At 49.9% G+C, this 23,023-nt stretch overlaps 4 protein-coding genes across 4 annotated transcripts; 3 read left to right on the plus strand and 1 right to left on the minus strand.

The window, feature by feature from the left end:
- The first annotated feature begins 200 nt into the window (after positions 1-200).
- On the plus strand, positions 201-2,025 carry LOC131285540 (fatty acyl-CoA reductase 1-like). Its single transcript, XM_058314398.1, has 5 exons — positions 201-404; positions 598-732; positions 803-1,524; positions 1,597-1,713; positions 1,788-2,025. Exons 1-5 carry the CDS (start codon positions 201-203, stop codon positions 2,023-2,025), a joined length of 1,416 nt encoding a protein of 471 aa, XP_058170381.1.
- Positions 2,026-2,598: 573 nt separating this feature from the next.
- Positions 2,599-5,040, minus strand: LOC131285541 (fatty acyl-CoA reductase wat-like). Its single transcript, XM_058314399.1, has 5 exons — positions 4,789-5,040; positions 4,583-4,717; positions 3,115-3,821; positions 2,931-3,047; positions 2,599-2,851 (listed from the first exon to the last, which is right to left on the minus strand). The coding sequence occupies exons 1-5, from the start codon at positions 5,038-5,040 to the stop codon at positions 2,599-2,601; spliced, it is 1,464 nt and encodes a 487-aa protein (XP_058170382.1).
- A 1,455-nt stretch (positions 5,041-6,495) lies between these two features.
- LOC131287649 (tenascin) lies at positions 6,496-8,200 on the plus strand. The gene is made up of 7 exons (XM_058316718.1): positions 6,496-6,553; positions 6,624-6,763; positions 6,844-6,979; positions 7,096-7,239; positions 7,316-7,636; positions 7,742-7,882; positions 7,955-8,200. Exons 1-7 carry the CDS (start codon positions 6,496-6,498, stop codon positions 8,041-8,043), a joined length of 1,029 nt encoding a protein of 342 aa, XP_058172701.1. The 3' UTR covers positions 8,044-8,200.
- Positions 8,201-8,584: 384 nt separating this feature from the next.
- LOC131288116 (cytoplasmic dynein 2 heavy chain 1) lies at positions 8,585-22,959 on the plus strand. Its single transcript, XM_058317227.1, has 15 exons — positions 8,585-8,621; positions 8,689-9,187; positions 9,248-9,378; positions 9,443-9,675; positions 9,739-9,838; positions 9,898-10,423; positions 10,497-12,006; positions 12,071-12,153; positions 12,218-16,635; positions 16,700-18,320; positions 18,790-18,960; positions 19,520-21,468; positions 21,536-21,816; positions 21,875-22,612; positions 22,684-22,959. Exons 1-15 carry the CDS (start codon positions 8,585-8,587, stop codon positions 22,957-22,959), a joined length of 12,573 nt encoding a protein of 4,190 aa, XP_058173210.1.
- The last annotated feature ends 64 nt before the right edge of the window (positions 22,960-23,023 follow it).

Genomic DNA, 23,023 nt, shown 5'->3' on the forward strand with positions numbered 1-23,023 from the left:
ATTTGACAATGAAATAACTAGCACACGGTATAATTAGGTATGCACTTTTACCGCTCTAATGAAGCTAAAGTTCTACGACCCTGAGTACGGTCAACAAGGGTAGCATTTAAGCCTTTAAGCTTAGTGTGCGATATCCATGAGTTGGTCGAAGACTTCGGATCCAGTACCATTGTGATACGAAACAGTGTGTTAGACTGACCATGGCAGATTCGACTCCTAAATTATCCGTATGCGACTTCTATCGCAATGCAGTAGTGCTGATCACCGGTGGTTCCGGCTTTATGGGAAAAGTGTTGGTGGAGAAGCTGTTGCGAAGCTTTGAGGTGAAGAAAATCTATCTTTTGCTACGTGAACGGAGAAATGTTAAACCTTCCGAACGGCTCAAGCAAATAATAAATGATCCGGTTAGTATGGTGATATGCAGTGGATAGCCTTAATCATGTCGTAAAACTAAAGGTTTCCATTTGTAAATTTTTTTCGTGAATCTCTGGTTCGAGTGGGAAAGTATTCGAAACAGAAACTTTCCACAATTTGAAGTGTGTTCAACTTGCGCTGTTTGCCAAAGGTCACAGAGTTTTTAAATTCAAAATTTTCTAGATTTTCAATACCATACGGAGGACGGTAATTCATCCTGATGCTCTTTTTGCCAAGCTGGAATCTATCGATGTTGACTTCACGTCGGAAGAGATCGTTAGGGAACCTCAAAAGACTGAACTATTAACTGACACACAGGTTAGCTAAATCTGAATGTATTTTTGTAATCCCCAAACGATTATTAATTCTACTATTCACAATTTTGCAGATTGTTTTTCACGTTATAGGCGATGTAAATTTAACCAATAATCTGCAAAACAGTCTCGAGAACAATGTTACCACTGCGGAGAAGCTGTACAGTTTCATCCGCAATGCGCGAAATCTTCGATCGATCGTGCACGTTTCGACGTTTTACAGCAACTGTGACCGTTCTCACATTGAAGAACAAATCTACGACGATATTCCATTCGGCGGGCTTCATAACATTCGACGCATTCTCGATGCACTGACGGAGTCCGAGAGGGATGCCCTAACCCCGACCATCCTCGGTCAGCTGCCCAACGCGTATGTCTTCAGCAAGAAGTGCGCTGAAGTGATGGTTCAGCAGCAGTTCGCGGACCTACCGATGGGAATCTTCCGTCCTCCAGTAGTGAATTCCAGCTACCAAGAACCTGCGCCTGGTTGGGTGGACGGCATACAGGCCACGACCGGCCTCTCTGTAGCGATCCTACAGCAACGGCTCGTCTGGTATCAGGGCAATCCAGCAAGTCTTTCCACGATAGCTCCGGCCGACTACTGTATCGCTGCAATGATTACAGCCGCATGCGACATCCGAGCCCGGCACGACGAGCGCAAGAAGTTGGAATCGTTTAATCGAACAGTGCCCTGCCTTCCCGTCTATAACTTTGCCTTCGAAAATCCGTTAAACTGGAAGCAATTTATCGCCTATGTTGGATCCGGATTACCTACGGCCATAGAACGTGCCTTAAGGTTTGTTTGGAGTTCGGATTAGAACGTTTTAAATTAAAGTTATTTAAGTGTTTCATCGATTCCACTTTTCAGCACGATTAGAGTTCGTCTAACGCGACGACCTATTTTGTCCCGTATCACCTTTTGGTTGCTCTACTTGCAGGCATATCTGGCCGATTTTCTGCGCTGCCTCATTAGGAAGCCTAAACGGTAACGATTTATAATTTGGAGATTATTTTTTCGATTTTAAAGTTTCCTTTCACATCTATAACTTTTCTTCACAGTCATGTTAAGGCAATTTCATCCTTGCAACGGCTGCATACGGCTTGCACGCATTTCCTGTCCAATAGCTGGACGGCACGGAACGATAATGTGAAGCGGATGCGCTCGCTTCTTTTAAAGGAGGAAGAAAAGCTGCTAGAGTTCGATGTCGATCTTTTGGATTGGGAAGATTACTTTAGGAATTATGTTAGTGGATTTTACGCGTACATCGAACGAAAGCAAAAAAGAGGACGAGATTGAAAAACTCAAAACCGTTAAACCGGTGTTGGGCTGTACTTGAGTCTACAATTGACGTTATCAATATTCATCAATAATGTGAAATTTTTTCTATTTATAAAATGACCATGGCTAAAAAAACCATCAAAATTTTGTTATTTTATTGATGGTGTGCGAAATAAAATTCATTCCAGTATAATCAGTTGGGATTATTATTTTTTTTTAAATTGGTGCTGCAAAAAAAGGCTCCATGATTTGACTGAAAAAATTTGAATGCCATTTTTTATGACTACTTATACTTTTCTATGATTGTTGTAAATTCTAGTTTTGAAGATTTCTCTATAAAACACATACTACAAATCATATTAGTTTGAATTAAAATTAGATGAAAAGAATTGTTTATGTTCATATTCAATATATTGGATTTCACAAACCTAATGAGTCAACTTAATAAGTTTGTTTCATTTTTATTTGTATTGAGAAAAATAATCATAAATAAATATGAGTCAAGAACCAGGCAGGCACAACTAACAAAAATACTTTAAAATTTCATCCTTAAACATACTTCCGGAAGTATAGATTAGAACAGTCAGAAGTTTAAATTCTTTTGGCCCGTTGCTGTCTACTACGTGCCTTTCGCATCAGCTCCATTGCGATTCCTTTGGCGAAGGACTTGTAGTAGTCCCGCCAATCGATTCGATCTGCGTCTATGTCGAGCCGTTTCGCGTCGTCACTCGAAAGTAGCGATATCATGCGTTTCACGTTGCCGTTATCCATCGTCCACATGCGACAGCGGAAGAATTCGACCGCATTGGCAAGGGTAGAGATTGCCGAGACGATTTTAACGTTGCTACAAAATGGGCAGCAATTAAAAAGTGGTTAGGAGAGAACCTTCCCAAATTGGGTGAGCGCTGCTAGTGATCGCTTACCTTCCTCGCTTTCCAAACCAAGCCAACACCTCATCAGCTATCCGAGCCTGGAGCGTCATTAGCCATAGCAAAATCTTGGGGAATACTTTCCACGGGCTTATTCGGCACTTGATTCCTCTGTTTGAATAACGGAAAAGGATGAAACTGGTAGCCAACGAAGAGGTTTTGATAAAGCACTACTTACGCTAACCATCGATCAACTGGATTCGGGAGCCCGGAGCTAACTAGTTCCACCAAGTTAGCATAGGGAAACGCATTCTTCTCGAACGTGTAGTTGTACACCGGAACCGGCTTCTCCAATGGCAAAATGCTGCACTGACGTTGACCAATGTCACAGGCGGCCACGATCATGCCGGCCACGGTGTAGTCGACCGGTGTCATGAACGGCTTAACCTCGGGCTTGCCGTAATACCACATGGGTTTGCCGACAACAACCGGCACGCAAAGCCCGGTGGCACCGTGGAAGCAGTCGATCCAACCCGGTTCCGGCTCGCGGTAGCTCGAGATCACGATCGGCGGCCGAAAGATACCGATCGGTAGGTGCCGGAAGTCGCGCCCGATCATCGCCTCGGCGCACTTCTTGCTGAACACGTACGAGTTCGGCATCTCGCCCAGGACAAGCTGCGTCATACGCTCTTTTTCTCGCGTGTCCAGCTTCTTCAGCATCAGCGTGATGTGATCGAGTCCACCGAATGGGATGTCGTCGTAGATGCGCTCCTCAATGTGCTCCCGGTTACAGTTGGAGTAGAACGTCGACACGTGGACGACCGCGCGTAATTGAGTCATTGCGTTTGACAGTGCGTAGAGTCGCTGGGCGGACGTAACGTTCATGGCGATCGCATCGTCCAGGACTTCATCGAACCGGATGGACGCCATCACGTGGAAGACGATCTTCGCGGAACAAGAAATGATAAATATTATCAACGGTTGCTCGGGCGATCATGTAGGTAACATGAACCAGATGTAGTAGTGGAAATTGTCCGTTTTTCGTTTTACAGGACTTTAACCGGGTTTAAGGTAATTCCTTCATTTATACAGTAGTGCAAAATATACTACACCACAAAAGTCAGTACACAGCAGGTTAAAACAGAAACAAATGCCGTTTGCTTTGTTAGATAAATGTTAGGTTGAAAATTTACGAAGAATTGGTCGTTTTACCACAATAACGAACCAGGTGAGGCGCATGATTAAGAGGATTTGGAGGCTGAGCACTACATAAGTGCCCCAACTGTGACGGGAATTCTGAGTATTTTTAATCTATGATAATATGCGTCAATATGTAGAGAACAGTGCAAAGAAGAATCCTTCATTTTACTTGTATTAACTAATTGTTCTTCACAACGTAAATGGCGTTTCTTAATATATTTGGCCTGCTGTGTGCTGACTTTTGTGGTGTAGTTTATGTTGGGTTTGTTGCTGAACGTTTTCTGTAAACTGTATTTTAGGTCGGACAGCCAAAACCGCAAAGATCGCAAATGGATTACGTTATACCACTATTCATTTTGGATCAGAACGAGGAAAAGTGACCCGACAAATTATTCTGACTGAACTGATATCAGTGTTCTTTAGTCATTCGTTCTTTGGTTCTTTGGTCTTTGGACGAAAACTCCGAACAATTTCAAACACTACACCTGATACAATTCCCCACATACCTGAACTTCATTGCAAATTTTAGTTCTATTGATATCGTCCACGATGTCTGTTTGCTCGAAGGAGGCCTCCATTGCGACGACCTTCCTGAAAAGATGCTGAGCGTTGGCCTTGCTATTGCGTAGCGTGTTGAATATCTGCAAAACGTCGAAAGCGTTAGAACACTCTTTATGATCTTCCACACAGCACAGAAGTTCTAAAGACTGACCGGGCCGTCCAGCATCTGCTGGAGACGTTCCGACGGACCAATGTTGCCCTTCGGACGGATGAGAAGAATAATTTTCTTCACTTTGAAGCACCGTAGTAGCTTTTCCACCAACACTTTCCCGATGAACCCGGTTCCACCGGTGATAAGCACGGTCGCACCGCGATAAAACTCGGAAACATTCAGCTTGCCCTCCTCCGGCGGTCCCGTCTCCATCGGAGTCTCGGCCGTCGAGATGTTCAACGTATGTTGCATTTTTCAATCGATAGCACAAAACTGTGAGCGCAAAATTCACACAATTTTTTTTTTCACAAACTCCGGGTAACAATCACAACTTCACAAAAAAAACACCAGTAACAAGATCACTTATCAGACAGAACGAAGCATATCGTTAGTCGGTTCGAGCACTTGGAACACATTCGTCGACGATGAAGATGCAAACGCACTGATCTGAGCCCACGTTCGGTGCAACCCTTTATAGGGCTGCGGGACCTCGTGGGAATACGGAAATAAAAGCAAACGTGTTTCGCGCACAAAGCACCCAGGGTGGAAGATGCAGACGGGTTCTCCAGGGCGTGTGCTGGTTGAGCTCGCTTACAGCATGTTATTTTTATTGTAATTCATTATTAGCTCCTGTCCGTCCATTCTTACATTACCCTAACCGCCTTACCTGCAACAAGCAGAATCCATAGGATAAAGAAGATTTATATATTATGGTATTACGGCCGTATAACTAGGAGATAGAAGATATCCCAGCGTATTGCGCTCGCGTCTGTCTTGGGAATACGCTGCGGTTGGTGACTTCATCTAAATTATTTTTCATTTGTTGCCATGAGTAAAATATATTCAGAGAAAGATAAAAATTCATACATTTTAGCCCGACAGCCTTGCAGATAAAGCTTATAGTTGTATAAATTATCGCGCCGAGAAAAAGGACAGGTACCGTTGTTTAGGTCTCAGCAATCGTGATGACCTCATGACAAACATGATTTTCTTCCGACATGTCACTACATTTTCAGCCGGTTAGGTAGTTTGATAGTAGAATAATATTTGCCAAGCCGTAATTTATTTATAAATCAAAATTTGAATACTGCAAGACCAACCAAGTACAAACAACTTCTTCACTAATAGCATTTCTTACCTATATAAAACCTCATTATTTAATTCCTCATTTAAAAAAATGGAACAATTATTCTTCACCTTCTTGGCGTAACGACCTCTTGCCTACCCATTAAGGGCTTACAAGACATCTCATACCTACCCGTTAAGGGCTTACTAGACTTTTTCCCTATGTGAATGCGGATAGTCAGCCCTCTCGTACAGGGGAGGGTCCGGTCTCGGTTGGGATTCAAACCCACGCCGTCGAGGTTGTGAGCCTCGGGACCGATTTTCTAAAAGGCGTAGCAATTATTAACAAAAGTAAAAAAACCTTTTAGTAAAAAGTCAGAATCCTCACGGCATGAATCAGAAATGAAATATAATTGATTGAAAATGATAACTGAATATTGGACAATTTATGCCGACTGCTCAAATTGACATTTCTCCAGTTAATCGATGAAACGAAGAGTGTTGCCGTTTAGCCGTTAAATTATGGCAAGAACATTATAAAAGAAAAGAATAAAAGCTTTCGCTAGTCAGCCCCAAGCCCCTAAAAGCGTCATTCTATTCCATCTGCTCGGAGAAATCGCACACAGAATCATCGTGGGCGCCATGTTTCGGTTTGTGATTTTCGTCCTGATCGTTGCGCTGGATTGCAGCAGATCGAGCGGTAAGTAAATGACACAACGGTGGTCCAGATGTTCCGATCAATCACACCACGAGTAATTGCAACACCGCAGGTATTATCGATCTGATGTGCGAAAGTGATCACGACTGCGAGGCGTTTCGCAGTGCCACGGTCAACTCCACGTGCGTAGAGGAGCACTGCCGGTGCACTGACCTCCAGCGGGACAACAATGCCACCGAGTGCAAGCCGCTGGTAAGTTAAACTTGATCGCACACACGTGCCGTAGGATTATCACTGTCCCTTCCGTACGCCCTTCCATTTTTTTTTTCAAGGTCAACCGAGTGTCGAACCAGATCGGTGGCCAATGTCCGTGTCAGGTCGCCAATTCGTTCTGCCACGAGCAGACGCACCGGTGCGTCTGCAAGGACGGGTTTCTCCCGAGCCGGGTGGAGAAGAAGTGTGTCCATGGTAAGTGTGTCCTCCTGTCCGCTCCCCGGACACCTCACCTTCTGCCTAACCTCACTTTCTTGCTGGATCATGCGAAACGCGCCGGCTCGATCGCTTTCCTCTCGCTCTCGTTGCAGAATCGATCCCGCTGGGCGGGGAGTGTGAGGAGAGCGGGCAGTGCTCCCACCGTGATCACTTCGCCGAATGCGATCGCACGGAACAGGTTTGCCGGTGCCAGGAGCACTTCGTCACCTACGAGGGCAGCTGTCACTCGATAATAGGTGAGTAGACCAATCGGTCAGCCGATGACAACGGAGATGATGGCACATTAACGATTATTCTTTCCGCGCCGGCTAGCGGTCGCTAACCTTTCGAAGCCTTGCGAATCGAACGAGGAGTGCGCGAACGGCACGATTGGAGATGCGCTCTGCCACAGCGGCCAGTGTATCTGCGGCACGGGATTCGTGGCCGACTCGACCAACAGTAGCTGCCTGGCCGAGGCCGAACTTGAACAACCTTGCACCGACTCGAACCAGTGCATTGCCACGCTGGGGGTCGGCTCGATCTGCTATCAGCAGCGGTGCGTGTGCGATAGCAATCACTTCCAGTTTCCGGTGCACGCCAGCGACGCCACGAGTGGACAGCAGAAGATACGGAACGTTTGTGAGCGCAAGATAGGTAAGTGGAACGGATAATAATTACAATTCGCGCTTGTTTTCCTTGTTCCCCTGCCGAACTAGAATGTAACAGTCATTCGACTAATCAACCTCGTCGGTCTTTCAGCTCATGGCGATAGCTGCAACAACGACCAAAACTGCTACCAGTTCCACGTCGGACCGCACGAGCAAACAATGGAGTGCTTCATGAATGCATGCGTCTGCCTGCCCGGTCACATAGAAAAGGAAAATGTTTGCTTCAAAGCCAGTAAGTTAAAAAAATAGAATAGAACACATCATTAACACGTTTCTATCTCAAACTATCCGTTTTATCTTTCAGGTTCGAGCATTACCGTTACACCAGCATCGGTTTTACTTGTCATCATCGGCACGTTGAGTGTTTTAAAACATCTATTAATTGCACACTAAAACATACACCCATGTGATATCTGCACCCTCGGACGCACCATCGTATCTAACTCTTGTAGATTTGTTCGTGAAATAACTGTAGAGTTGTTTTTTTTTGTAAAATAGTTTTGCTTGCTTTCATACAAATGAAATAAAATTTTGATTGTACACCCCTGAAGTTTCCACTTTAATCGATCATTTATCAAGGAACAATCATCGAGACTAAATAAAAAAGCGATGAATGAAATTAAACACCGGTTACCATGGGTTACGATGCACGCCAACCTGTTGCACTGCCGAACCGGAACACCGGACAACCTTCAAAAAGGATGTAAACAAGTTCCCGTCGGTCGCACCTCCCTGGCACCGGCAAACGGTCGCTTCCCGGAGAAACCGTTTGCGTCATCGTCGTCGATACCGTCGTCACCGTAACCATGGGAACAAGGTTAGGAAAACACAGCGAGTTTTTATGCGGTCCTTGCGAGCAGGACTCACGGACGGCAAGCGGCCGATGAAAGTGTTCCAGTTTCCTTGAAATTAATCATCGAAACCTGTTCAAACGATGTCCAACCGGTACAAATTTATCTACAATGCTTGTGGTAAGTGTTTTCCTGGCCTCAGGTGTTGCGGGATAACGAGAAAACTGCGGTTCCATTGCGTTTCCAGTTGAGTTCTTCGACGTGACAGTGCTGGAAAACGGTGACGTCATAAAGGAGTTCCTCCAGAACGACGACGTGACCGTACTGGCGGCCGTTTCGGTAGACGGCGAGGTGTTGCTGCAGAACGTCGTCCCGCTCGAGGACCAGTATGGGCTGCTGTTCTACAAGATACCGAACCTGGACTTCAGTGGGCACACGGGCCCAGCCAAAATAGGGCTCCTGACGCTCGAGGGCGGTTTGGCAAAGTCCATCTACAACACGCTGCAGCGCGTCTTTTCGCCATACATATTGAAAAAGTCCGAGTACCCGGCGGAAATACGGGGCCTGCTGCAGAACCTACACTCTAGCCTGGGTCTATCGCTGGGGCTTACCGAGTCGGGCATTCTGTCACTGCAGGATGAGGTCGGTTTCTGGTTGCACAAGACGAAATCCCTGCCGACCAAAGCGGATCGCGAAACGGCACGCTCGTTCGCGACGATGTTGGAAAAGATCAGCCAACAGTTTGGGTAACGAAGACAGAGAAGAACTCACAGTGCTTCCTACAATGATACGCCTTTCCGTTGCAGTGAAAACGAAACAATGAGCCTGAACAAGCTGGACGAAATGATCGACGTGTGCCAGACGGTGTTGGATGAAATATGGCGCTTGCCCAACCATTACCCCCAGAACCGGATGTGTAGCATTTTCGACATGATTTGTAAGTCACAGTAGTACCAAAAAAAAAAAGGCGATGTAATTAAGCATTCCCTACTATTTTTAAGCCGTCCGTGTGGTCGCATCTTGTACAGAACACCTTACGGAGGTGGACATGTGGGACATTGGAACGGTGGCTCAGGATGACGCTATTGGGCACGTGAAAGAAACGCTCGATTCGTGGATTCAAACGTTCGACTCACTAACGCGCCTATTCTGGCCCAACTACGAGCCCCATCCGTGGATGGGGGAACCGTACCGGTCGAAGCTTTTGAGCAAATTTCAAACACGGTACAAGGAGGTAAGAATGGCGTTTATCATTAGGTGTGTCCGTTTTCAAATTTATATATTGTTGTACTTGCAGATCCTAGAAATAAGACACGTGAAAGATTTACTGTACGCATTATTCTTCGAGAGTGAACAATATTTTCCTTTGGTGAACGAAGTGGCATTACCCTTTCATGGTAAGAGACAGTTTAAAATGATAGCGATGGAAGCGAATTATCGTCCCTCCTTTTCCCAGGTATGAACATTTACGACCTAACGCCGCTGGGAAATAAACGATGGGAAATGGCGAAAGCCAAAATGGAACACGCACTCGCAAAGATCGACGAGCGTGCGGCGTTTGTGCTGCAGCAGAAGATCCTCGAAACCGGTGGCAATCCCCGGCATGCGGTGATGGTTTTCAACCGCTATCGGGAATTACTCACCCGTCCGCTCGTGCTGGAAACGCTCGCCCCGGAGAGGAATCAAATTTTCCGCAATGTCGATACCATGCTGAGGGAGCTTCGCGAGCTCCTGTCCGGGACTAATTTCACCGAGAGTGACGTGACCCCGATTGTGGCGGAGACACGCTGCTACCGGGTGGTCGAGGACGAGCTCGGTCAACTCGAGACCATCGTCGCCAGCTTGTGCCGGGATCGGGAAGGCCATGCGGAAGTGCTGAAAAGAATAGTTGAGTTCAAGGAGGAAATGCAGGCGCTCGTACGGGGCAACTTTGAAACGTGGACCGAAAACTCCATGATGGCCATCCGTGATGGAGTTTTAAGGTACGGTCTCCCCCCGGTGTGTGATGAATGATGGATGGGCATCATTAATCATAGTAAATACTTTCTTTTGCAGTCTTCGCGAAAACCAACCCGTCGTGGTGTTCGATAAGTCGGACAATCAGCTTATGAAGGTAACGTTCGGGCCGAAACTGGTCACCTTCATCGACGAGGCACGCCAGTTGCAGAACCTCGGCTTGAAGCATACGCCCGAGATCCTGCGCAACGTGTCACACTCGATGCGGTTTGTAGCACACGCTAGGCGCCTGCAGCAAGTGGCCACATTCCACAACACCATCGGGGGCGTCATGGTGCCCTGCGTTCGTCCGATCATGCTGAAGAACGCCATGGAGTTTTCGAAGCTGGTCAAGAGTGAATCGGTGTCGTGGAGCGAGGAGGATTCCGTCGAGCGGTACATCGAGGCATTACAGGATGCCGTAAAGCGGCTGCTGAAAGACAATAATCTGCTCGCCGGATACCACGAGCAGGCCCGGAAGGCCATACTGAAGCTCATGGAGACCGATTTGATACGCCAGGCGGGTGTGTGGAAGGAGGAGATACGGGGTTTGCGAGAAATAGTTGTCAGTATGGAGCGCCAGGGGTATGGGAATCTGAACCCGTTCAAGTTTCACTGGGACCACCAGCTGTACAAAGTGCTCGAGTATCAGTACATTTCCGGGCTACTGGATGTCCATCAAAAGTTGCCTGAAATTCACGTCGATCTCATCTTCCGCCAGCAGCGCATTCAGTTTCGCCCCACACTAGAAGAGATCAAGTCCCGGTATTACTCACAGGTGCGCCGCTTCATCGAGAAACCGGTCAACTTCAAGGGGCTCTCCGACCAGAGCACCACCCTCTTCAAGACAATGATCGATCGGAACTATCAGCACTTTGGCGTGATCTATGAAAAGTCGGAGATCGTGTTCCGGCAGCTGCTCGAGTTCCGCGACAGTTGGCTACCGTTTGTGGCGCTCGGGATGGTCGACCTGGAGCAACTGTGCACGATACACTGCACAAGCTGGCAGCACTGGGATAACAACTTTCGTGCGTGCAAACGCTTCAGCCAACAGCTGGCCCGGGTTCAGGAGCGCGAGAAGGAGATCGACTGTCTGCTGATAAACTACGCTCCGCTGTGTAGCGACATCGAGGCGCTTAGTCGGCGGTACTGGGAGGCGTTGGCCGGGAGTCTCCGTACGTCCATTCTCGACAGTATTGCTGAGATCCAGGAGTACCTGGCGTACTCATTCAATGTGCTGCAGAACATTCCCCAGGATGAGCTGGGGATTGCGGAGTCGAGCGCAAAGTATGAGAAGATCATCCACGATCTGCCCAAGATGAGTGAGCTGATGAAGTCGCTGCAGGGTAAGGACACGTGCTTGGCCGGTTGGTGCAAGGAGCGTGTGTCCGCGCTCGGTGGCATCTTGCTGCAGTGGAACCAGCTTCAGCCACTTATCGACAATCACCAAACGTTGCTACAGGGACGGCTCGATATAATCAAAGAGAACATCCTACGACAAATCAATGAGTTGAATGACGAGGCTGAAAAGTTCTCCATTCGTTGGGAGTCGACCATAAAAGATTTGGAGGTATGTTGCAGGTGTTCCGGTTTTCTAAAAACTCATGACTATAAACTATTGCATAATATTGTAGACCAATGAAAATGCGGATATGTCTCTGTTCCGCGACCGGCAATCGCAATGGAAACAGATCCTGAACAAGCGAGAAACCCTCAAGTAAGTGACGGTAACTTTCGTTGTTGTGCAAAAGGTGAAACCTTTTCTTTTCGCGTTCTTTCAGTAAACAGACGGAAAAGTTTAATATATCCGTACCGAAGGAGTTCGACGAGATATTCACCAACCTGGAGCGTGATATCACGGACCAGGGGAAAAATTGGGATATATTCAATGAGTTCCTCAACGATTACGACACGGTAGCGAACGAGGAGTGGACAATCTACCGACGTCGGCCGCACATCCTGACTGATTTCATTGGACGCTGGGAAAAGGCGCACTCCAACCAGCCGCAGGTCAGCGTAGCAAGCGCGAGGATAAGTGGCACGATCGATCGGTACAAGGGAGCGCTACCGGTTCTCACCACGCTCCAGTCGGACGCACTGATCGAGAAGCACTGGGCAAAGTTGTGCATGATATTGGCCATCGATTCGAGATCGCTGCACGATCTTTGCCTGGGCGATGTACTCGGCGCGAGTGAGCGGCTGCAGGAACAGGCAGGTGAAATTCAAACGATCGTTCGAAGTGCCGCTTCCGAGCACGTCATCCGGCAGGCGATCGTCGAGCTGGAACAGTGGAGCGTCACGGCGATGCTGAAGCTAACCGACTACATCGACTCGAAGGGTGCACCGATGAAGCTGATCAAGGATTACGTCGAGACGCTCAACAAAATTGGCGACAATCAGTTTCTGCTGCAGTCGGCGAAAAACTCCGCGTCTTTCGAGTCGTTCTCCGACCAGGCGGACATTTGGGAGGAAAAGCTGAACAATCTCGACTACATTGTAACGCACCTCGGTCAGATACAGAAGCGGTGGATCTACCTCGAGCCAATCTTCGGTGTCGGTACGCTGAAGAAGGAGGAAGCGGTGTTTCGCAGCATCGACAAGAACTTTCGCTACATCATGAAGGAGGTGGCAGATGATCCGCGCGTTGTGTCCCTCAATCGGATCAATAACATCTTGTCGATCATCGAGACACTGCAGGGGCAAATCACACGCTGCCAGAATGCACTCAGTACGTACATCAAATCGAAGCGGAATGCATTCTCGCGGTTCTACTTCCTTTCCGACGACGATTTGCTGGAGCTGCTCGGGCAGTCGTCCAAGGAGAGCATTATTCAGAAGCACATCCGGAAATTGTTCCCGGGTGTGTATCGGTTGCTGTTAGAAGGGGACGCATGTGAGCGAGTGGTCGGATTTGCCAGCGAAGAGGGTGACGAGGTGTCACTGTTAGAACCGATTACGGTCCCCGGGACTCCAGTGGAGGACTGGCTCAGCACGCTCGTCGAACGGATTAAGCAGACACTTCAGCACTCCATCGGGCAGTGTGTTCAAGGGGCGGACTCATTCGATCTCGCCACGATCGAGCGCTTTCCGATGCAGGTGATTTGCCTTGCCAATGCGATTCACTTTACCAAGCGCGCCGAAAAGGCCATCATTGGTATGCAGCTGGCAAACCTCAAACAGCACGTGCAAAATGAAATCTCCAAGTACTCGACGCTATTGCAACAAAGTCAGAATCATCTGACAAGTGTGAAGCTGCGCTCGTTGCTGATTGACCTGGTGTACCAACAGACGACGGTGGACTACCTTCTCTCGCACAACGTAACCAACGCCACCGACTGGTACTGGCTGCAGCAGTTGAAGTTTTATGCCGACCCCAAAGCCAACGTCACTGTGCGGATGGTTCACGCCGAGTTTCGCTATTCGTACGAATTTTTGGGCAACTACAACAAGCTCGTGTACACCTCGCTGGCGCACAATTGCTACCTCACCCTAACGCAGGCCATGCAGCTCGGTTTGGGAGGGAACCCGTTCGGTCCAGCCGGCACCGGTAAGACGGAGTGCGTCAAATCGCTCGGTGCAATGCTCGGCCGCTTGGTGCTGGTGTTTAACTGCGATGAAAACATCGACACGGCTGCGATGGCTCTCATCCTTTCCGGATTGGCTCGGTGCGGTGCGTGGGGTTGTTTCGATGAGTTCAACCGACTGCAGGAGGCAACACTTTCGTCGATCTCGATGCTAATCCAACCGCTTCAGCGGGCCCTCAAGGACAAGCGCACGGAGGTGACGATGAACGGCGAAACGATCCCACTCGATCAGCATTGTTGTGTGTTTGTGACGCTGAATCCGGCTGGCGAGGAGTACGGTGGTCGACAGCAGCTACCGCTGAACCTGCAGGCACTGTTCCGTCCGATTGCGATGCAAGCACCACGTCCTCAGCAGATCGCGTGCGTTACCCTGTTCGTGGAGGGGTTTGTCAACGCGGAACGTATAGGAGCCCAGATTGTGGAGTTGTTCGAGTTGGCCCAGAGGATTCTCTCCCGACAGCGCCACTACGACTGGGGTTTGAGGGAGCTGAAGGCGGTTCTGTTGGCCTGTGGTGGTGCCCTGAACGGTACCGAAGGGAGTCGCTCGTACGAACAGGAGGCCGGTGTTGTGGTGAACGTGATCCGCTCGAACCTGATGTGCCGGTTGACGATTTCCGACGCCAAGCGATTCGATGTGCTGCTGGCGAACGTCTTTCCGGATATTCCCATTGTGAGCGGCAGCGACACCGAGCTTCGGGAGAAGCTGGCCGACGCCTTTTCTCTACTCGGTCAGCAGCAGCATGAACGACAGATTGAAAAGTGCCTGGAACTGCACGCCCAACTCCAGAAGCGTATGGGTGTGGTTGTGATCGGTCCACCACAGTCCGGTAAGACCACCATCATAGGACTGCTAAAGGAGGCCCTGGTGGCTCAGGGACACACCATACGCATGCACACCATATCACCGAAATCGATGAACCGAGTTCAGCTGCTCGGGAAGCTTGATCCGGACACGCGACAATGGTCTGACGGGGTGCTCACCTCGATGGCCATCGCAGTGAACGCCGAGCAGCGCAACGTTACCTCGTGGATCATCTGTGACGGAGACGTCGACCCGGAGTGGATCGAAGCCCTCAACTCGGTGCTGGACGATAACCGATTGCTTACGCTTCCCTCCGGTTGGCGCATTCAGTTCGGAAGCAATGTAAACTTTATCTTCGAAACGCACGATCTCTCGACGGCTTCACCGGCAACGATCTCGCGCATGGGCATCATCAATCTGAACGCGGAGGATCTCCCCTACCAGCTGATCGTGTCCGGTTGGATCTCCCGACAACAGGGGGATCAACACGCCCTTAAGGCGTACTTCGATCAACACCTGTACCGTGCCATCGATTGGATCGATGGGCACAAGGAACTACCCACCGGGTACTCGCTGGTAAGCCTTGCCCAATCCGCCCTGGTAGCCATCGAGGATGTCAAGAACGCCGATCAATTTTGTACCGATCTACTGTGCGGCCTAGGCGGTGTTCTCGGAATGGCGGCCAAAAACTCTCTCTCGAATCAGGTGTATGCCTGGGCAGATATTGCCATTACCGATGGATCGGTGGCGGAGTTCCACTATTACAACAGCTTCCGGGACATGATCGAACTGTACAGCACGGACGATATCATGGGGGCGGCGATCGAGAATGGTACGTACGTGAACGTGCTCGTCAAAACGCCACTAATGAAGCTAAACGGTGATCTACTGAGGCGTATCATAGCCTCCAAGGAACGCCAGGTGGCGCTTCTGGTCGGTCCGAGTGGCAACGGCAAAAGTCTCCTGCTGCAGACGATCGTCGGCGAGTTTAGCGGCTACCAGCTGGTAACGATCAACTGCAGTGCCCAGCTAACGACGGCCAACATTCTCTACACTCTGAAGCAAAACTCGCTCATCGTAACGACCGTCAAGGGTAAGGAGTATCGGCCAAACTTTTCCCGCATCGTCCTGTACCTCAAGAACATCGATCTCTGCCCGGTGGATTGCTGGGGCACGTGTGAGGTGGTCGAGTTGCTGCTCCAGCTCATCCACCGGCATGGCTTCTACTCGGACGGTGTCGAGTGGATTTCGGTCAGCGGAGTGCAGGTCTGTGCGTCGATTACGGACCTTGGCAAAACGGTACTCTCACCCCGGTTCCTGTCGATCAGCCGTCTGGTTCGGTTTGGTTATCCGAGCGAGCAGGACATGGAGAGCATCGTGCGCAGCATCCTGTTGCCGGTGTACAATCTGCTGGCCAAGGGTACGGTACGGGTGAAACTACACGAGCTGGTCCGATCGATCATCAACGTGTACCTGACGATAAACGCACAATTCCAACACGCCGAGGCAACGCACTACCGCTTCACACCGAAGCTGATCGAACAGTGGATCTCGGGACTGCTGTTCTACCCGGAGGAAAACTTTGGCAAAGCGCTGCAGCACGAGTGCCAAAGAATCTTCCGCGATCGGTTGGTGTCCCTGGAGGAGCGTCATCGGTTCGATGAAATTTTACGCGAAGAGTTTCGTATGCTGGAGCAGCTACCAACAAGCGAGCTGTTTGTCCCGAAGGAAGGCGCCCAACGCCGTGGGGAGCTGCAGCTGGTGTCGGCCGACGAGTGGCGTCAAGCAGTCGGCCATAGTGTGTCTATTTGCAGTAAGTGTAAGGATTGATGTGGTTTTTGAGTGGATGTAGTCACAAATATTTTCCCTATTTTCAGCCTCGGAGAGTGTCATCATCGATCTCCCAATGGGCGATGCCTTCTGTGAAACGGTAGCCGCCATCTGTCGTGCCCTGTCACGTCCTTACGCCAATCTAGTACTCACCGGGCGGGCTGGTTCCGGTCGGTTACAAGCTCTCTACACAGCCTGCACGTTGCTAAGTGTCCGGGTGGCATTCCCACAACTATCCCGCCACTACTCGATGGCGGAGTTCAACAACGATCTCAAACTGGTACTGCAGAACGCCGCCCTCGAGAACGAACCGGTGGCGTTCGTGTTGCACCATTCCGTCACCGGATACCTTCCGGACGCGATGAAGACATGCGAAGCCATCCTGGCCGGTGGTGATCTGGTGGACTTTTTCGGTGATGATCTGGAAAACATTGCCGCACCGCTCAAAGCCCAGGCTGCGCTGGAGTCGTACCAGATGTCGCTGGCGGCGTACTTCCTGCAGCGGCTTCGGATGAACTTTCACCTCGTGGTGGTGCTGGAGTCCGGTTCGCCGACGGTGCGCACGCTGTTCGAGAGATACCCGGCGTTGTATCAAAAGACGGAGATGATTTGGATGCTGCCGGAGTGCGTGTCCCGGGTGGAGGATCTCCGTCGATATTTGCACGGTATAGATGGAAGCGCTGGAACGGGCGAACTGAAGAGCGTTGAACAGGTACCCCTTCCGGCGTACTTCAACGATCTCATTGCTGTAGGTCTAACCGAGTGGAGTCACTGTCCGCTGCGCCGGGTATTGTTGATGCGGGCATACTTTCACCTGTACGCGCAAGAGAAGATCGGCAAGGAGCAGTACAAGGCTAAGATCCAGATCGGTGTGGATAAACTTTCAGAAACGCACCGCGTAGTCGAGAAGCTAAAGATCGAGGCGCAGGAAAAGCAGCAGGCGCTGGCCGAGAAGCGCAAACTGGCCAACCAATCGCTGGAGATGATTTCCAACACGATGCATTCGGCGAACGATAAGAAAACGGAACTGCTCGAATTGCAGCGCCAGACGCAGGAAAGCAGCGAGAAGCTGATCGAACGCAAGCGCGCCATCGAGGAGGAGCTGAGCCTGGTGGAACCGACACTGCGCGAGGCCAGTGCCGCCGTCGGTCAGATCAAAACGGAAGCCCTCTCGGAGATCCGGTCACTGCGCGCCCCGCCGGAAATCGTACGCGACATCCTCGAGGGCGTGCTCCGACTGATGGGCATTCGCGATACGTCGTGGAACAGCATGAAGACGTTCCTGGCTAAGCGGGGCGTAAAAGAGGACATCCGGTCGCTCGATCCGTCCCGCATTGGGCCGGAAAACTGTGCCGCCGTCGAGAAGCTGCTGCAGGCGAAGGCAGACTCGTACGAGCAGCGGAATGCCAAGCGAGCATCGGCGGCCGCCGCCCCACTCGCCGCGTGGGTCATCGCGAACGTCAAGTACGCCAAGGTGATGCAGAGCATCAAACCTCTCGAGCGCGAGCAGAACCAGCTGAAGGAAAACCTTGACCAGGCGGAGGCCGAAATGCAATCACTTTCCAGCGGGCTGGACAACGTGAACGACACGGTGCGGAGTTTGTCCGAGCAGCTGAACGTGTACACGCAGGAGGCGGCCATGTTGGAGATAAAACTGGATGAAGCAAAGTGAGCATTACGATCGATTTCTCTACATTCTGTTTAACAAGATGATCGATTTTAAACCAACACTTTGGATCTAGGCATCGACTTTAGAATGTAAATTCCGCCTGCAAGTTTGGAGTATTTTTAATCCATGCTAAATAAGATTAGTTATCAGGAGACCGATGATTATCGGTATTATCGGACGGACAAGAAACATTTAAATGTGATATTTCAGTTATATTCAATCTGTTGTAAGTAGAATGCATTTTAGCTATGGGAGTAGACAAAACCAACGAAACCAACTCTACAACACCCCTCAAAAACGCCAAGACGAACTTTTTCAAACGATGTAACCATTTTATTCAATGCTCACACGCTCGTATTGAACAGAACTTTATCGATGTAATCGATCCATAGACATTTTCATCTGAGTTTGCTCCGATGCGATCAAAATGTTGTCCAATAAACTTCTTTTTTTTCGTCTCCCTTCCAGAAACACTCTCCACACCGCAGAAATACTGGTTCAGAGCCTAAATACCGAGTACACGAGTTGGAGCAAGGAATTGGACGAGTTGAACCATGCGATCAAACATCTGGATGGAAGATGCTTTCTGACCGCCCTCAACATAGTACACCTCTCGCAGCTGAGTCTCGAGGAGCGAAGGTTTGTAGTTGACATTTAAGAGACTGTTTCTTTTGCAGTCCATTTAATCAGTGACCGATTTAAGAAGTTTGCTGAACCTCATGCATTTCGTTTCTATAGCGCAATAGTTGCGAATGTCAATGTTCAAATAATAGTACTGGTCCTCCCGGGAAAGACAGGATCAAGATTACTTTTTAACGGCAACAGCTACGTGAAACTGAATACAACGTGGTCAAAGCCTATGAAATCAAAAAACAAAAAAAAATACAACGTGGTGGAGAAACTGCGAAAACGATTTATAATTAAACCCTTGAATGTACATTATTAAATGTGTCTCAATGTAAAAACGCTTAAAAGCTAAAAAAGTAATAATAAGTTTATTAAATATTTCAATAGTGTGTATGAATGATTTAAAATTAACAATTTCATGAACAAAACTAGTGCTTTAAAACAAAATATCCCTGTAAGGGTTTACATATTAAAAACAAACTAAATTTTACGATCGGATGATTATAACTCGGATATAGTTAGTACCATAAAATACCGGTTGTTCCTTTATGTACCGTGCCTTTTCGTTCAGGTCCTGCATGGCGAAGGTGGCTCAGCTGACAAACACCACCGCGTTCGACATGGACCAGGAGCTGGTCTCCAACCAGGACAAGATCATTTGGGAAAGCATGGGACTCACGGCGGACCAGCAATATCGGGAGAATGCGAGTATGCTCGTGAAGTACCTCTCGCTGCCCTACGCCTCGACCCCCGTCCCGCTGCTGGTCGATCCGTCCGAGTACGGGCAGCGGTGGCTAGCGAACTATTTGTCCTATCTTGGGCGCACCTACGAGGTGACGAGCCAGGGAGCGGAACGGTTCGGCTACAGTCTCGAGCTAGCCGTTCGGTTCGGGAAGATATTGCTCGTTAAAAACGTTAACGTCATTGAGCCACCACTTTTGACGCTCTTCTGCACGGCCGTTCAGAGTCGGTTCAACAAGCGATTGCTGCAGGTGGGCAATAAAGCGATCGACCTGCACGACGACTTCAAGCTGATACTGGTCACGCAGAACGAGGGGTTGGAGCTCGGGGCGGAACTGCGGGCGCAGCTGATGTCGCTTCGGTTCACCACCACCACGGCCGGACTGACGGACGTCCTAACGTCGAAATGGGTAAACGCCCAGCAACCGGAGATCGAGCGCAAGCGCACGGAGCTGCTGCAGGAAGAGGGAAAACTGATGAAGGAGAAGCTGAACCTACAGGACAAACTGCTGCAGGAGCTTTCGTCGGCCCAGGGGGATCTGCTTAAAAACGAGCCATTGCTGAACACACTCAACAGCATCAAGAGCAGTACGGGGGCCATCGAGCAGGCGCTGGAAGAGTTCACGCAAGTCCGTGACACGATCATGCAACACTACACCCAGCGGACGGAATTGAGTGGCATGGCGGCCCGGTTGTACATGGGCATCCGTCGGTTCTACGCCATCAACGTAGGAAAGTACGTGACGATTTTCCTCTCCGTCATCGACAACGATAAGCACACGGGCCAGGAGGAGCTGTACAGGATTCTGGTACGGCGCGTCTACTCCCTACTGAGCCGTAGCATTCCGAAGGATGACCAGATCATTCTAGGGCTTAACGTGTGCAAGCAAGCATTCCCGGAGCTTGCTCCCGAAAGGGAATGGGAATCGTTCGTACACAACTTCACCAACGTCGAAGTGACCGGTGGGGAAGGGCACTGCCCCGCCTGGATAAGGCCGGAGTTGAGCGGGAAAGTGCTCGCCCTGCAGTCACTCCTCCCAGACCTCTACCGTCGGCTAGATCTGGCGAACGAAACAGCCTGGCGCAAGTACATCGAAGCGGATGAAGCCGTCACCCCGGTATCGTTGAGCGAGTTCCAACAGATTCTAATAGCGCAAGTCCTCCGGCCGGATCTACTCATCAAAACGATCCACCGATCGGTGCGCAACATGCTCGGTATCAAAACGCTCTACAGTACGCGCCCCTCGATCCGGTGTCTCGCAGAGGAATCGTCCCCCACGGAACCACTCCTGCTGGTCACCGCATCCGGGATGGATCCGTCGGAGGAAATCCGCGAGCACGCACGCCAAACACCCGGCATAGGGTTGGCCAAGTACGGCGAGTTCGCCATCGGCAAGGGACAGGAGATGGAAGCCCTGAAGCTCGTGAAGGATGCGGCCAACACGGGCAGCTGGATCTGCATCAAGAACGTTCACACGGTGCCGAACTTCCTGGTGGGAACGCTGGACGATGCGCTCAAGACAATCAACTTGGCCGAAGGGTTTCGGCTGTGGTTGACCACCGAGACGGACCAGCACATCGGGGAGGTGTTTCTAAAGAAGTGCCTCAAGGTGCTGTACGAACCGCCGACGGGTTTGAAGCACAAGCTGAAGCTTCTGCTGGAGCAACACTCGGACGCGATCGGTGCCAAGAAGAGGGACTACAAAACGATCAAGCTGTACGTCGGCTTGTTCCTCTTGCATTCGATCGTGCAGGAGAGAAGATCATACATCCCACAAGGTAAGCACAAAACGATTGATATCACAACGCTTCCTTAGCTTTTACACAAGTAACTTTTGTTTCAAAGGTTGGAGTAAAAGGTACGACTTCTCCGATGCGGATCTACGCTCCGCCATGGATATGATACAGTACGTCGAAAGTTCGGCGGCTGGTGTTAGTCAAAGAATTCCCTGGCCACTGGTGCAAGGATTGAGCGAGAAATTGAGCTACGGTGGTCGGATAGACAACGATCAGGACTTTACCCGCCTGGAGTGTCTCATACGAGAGTTTGTCGACGAGAAGATCATGACAAGCCGTTGGCAACCAATGTTCCTCAACATAACCGTGCCTAACTCAAGTCACGTAGAGGTAAATGGGGGTAAATAAATAAAGATTGATTTTTAATCCCTTTTTTCGCGTACTGCAGGACTACATGAAAGCGTTTGATCAACTGCCGGACACGGACAGTCCCACACTGTACGGTATTCCCGCGTCAACGAATGCCTCGCGGGATCTCATCTTCTGCCGGAATACGCTAAAAATCCTACGCTCCCAGTACTTCTCCTCGGGGACGGTACAAAACTTCGAGAAACGGCTCCGCCCGATTGTCGGCCTGTGGCATAAGCTCTCATCGGGTCCGACCACGGCTTCTTCCTCGACCATCGTTCGGCTGGATTCGCTCATCGAACGATCGCGCGACAGCACCGAACCGTGGACCATTTTCATCGTATCGGAGCTGACGGTGGCCCGCAATCTGCACGCGACGATCGACGCTAACTTTCAAACACTGAAAATGGCGCTCAAAGATGCGGGTCTGCTGAACGCAAAGGATCGCGCCTTACTGGCCACGATCTGCGACAATCTGGTGCCGGTGCAGTGGCGTCGCCTCTGGAGCGGACCGAAGACAGTCATCGAGTATCTGCGGGCGGTCAGCTGGAAGACGAACCACGCCGAGAGGATGTTTGGAGACTTACTCGAACGGCAGACGATCGAACGGGTCGATTTCAATCATCTCTTCAATGTGCAGGCCATGCTGACGGCCCTTAAGCTTTGTCGATCGAAACAGAGGGCCATCTCCACCACCGAGCTAATGCTTTGTGCCACTTTCGGAGGCGGTAGTGGTGGTGTTGCGAAGAATGGTGGCGTTATGGTGGCACCACTATTGGTAAGGAGTTAATTAATTACGTCTACTTATATGCTTCTTCTAATGATTTGCTTTCTCTTCGAACGGTGCAGATTGATGGTGGTACATTGAAGCATAATAAATTGGCCATACAGCAATCGTCGACCGACGTCAACACGACGGGCCAGTTTGAGTTAAACTACAATCCAAAGGAATCGACGGCAGCGGCGAAAACAGTCCGGGTCGACGTCCTCCCAGTACCGTTGTACAACAATATTTCCCGCGATGTGCTGTTGTGCACGATCGCGATGGAAGTGGCACCGGGTTTGAGCAAAACTGCCCTTATTTCCGCCGGTATTGCGTTGATTATACCGGAAACATATCAGTGAACCGTTTTTAACATAGTGTTCAACAAAGCACATCAATCAGGAGAGGCTAACGTTTAGAACTTAA

The sequence above is a fragment of the Anopheles ziemanni genome, chromosome 3, assembly GCF_943734765.1.
Source record: "Anopheles ziemanni chromosome 3, idAnoZiCoDA_A2_x.2, whole genome shotgun sequence".
Lineage (NCBI taxonomy): Eukaryota > Metazoa > Arthropoda > Insecta > Diptera > Culicidae > Anopheles > Anopheles ziemanni.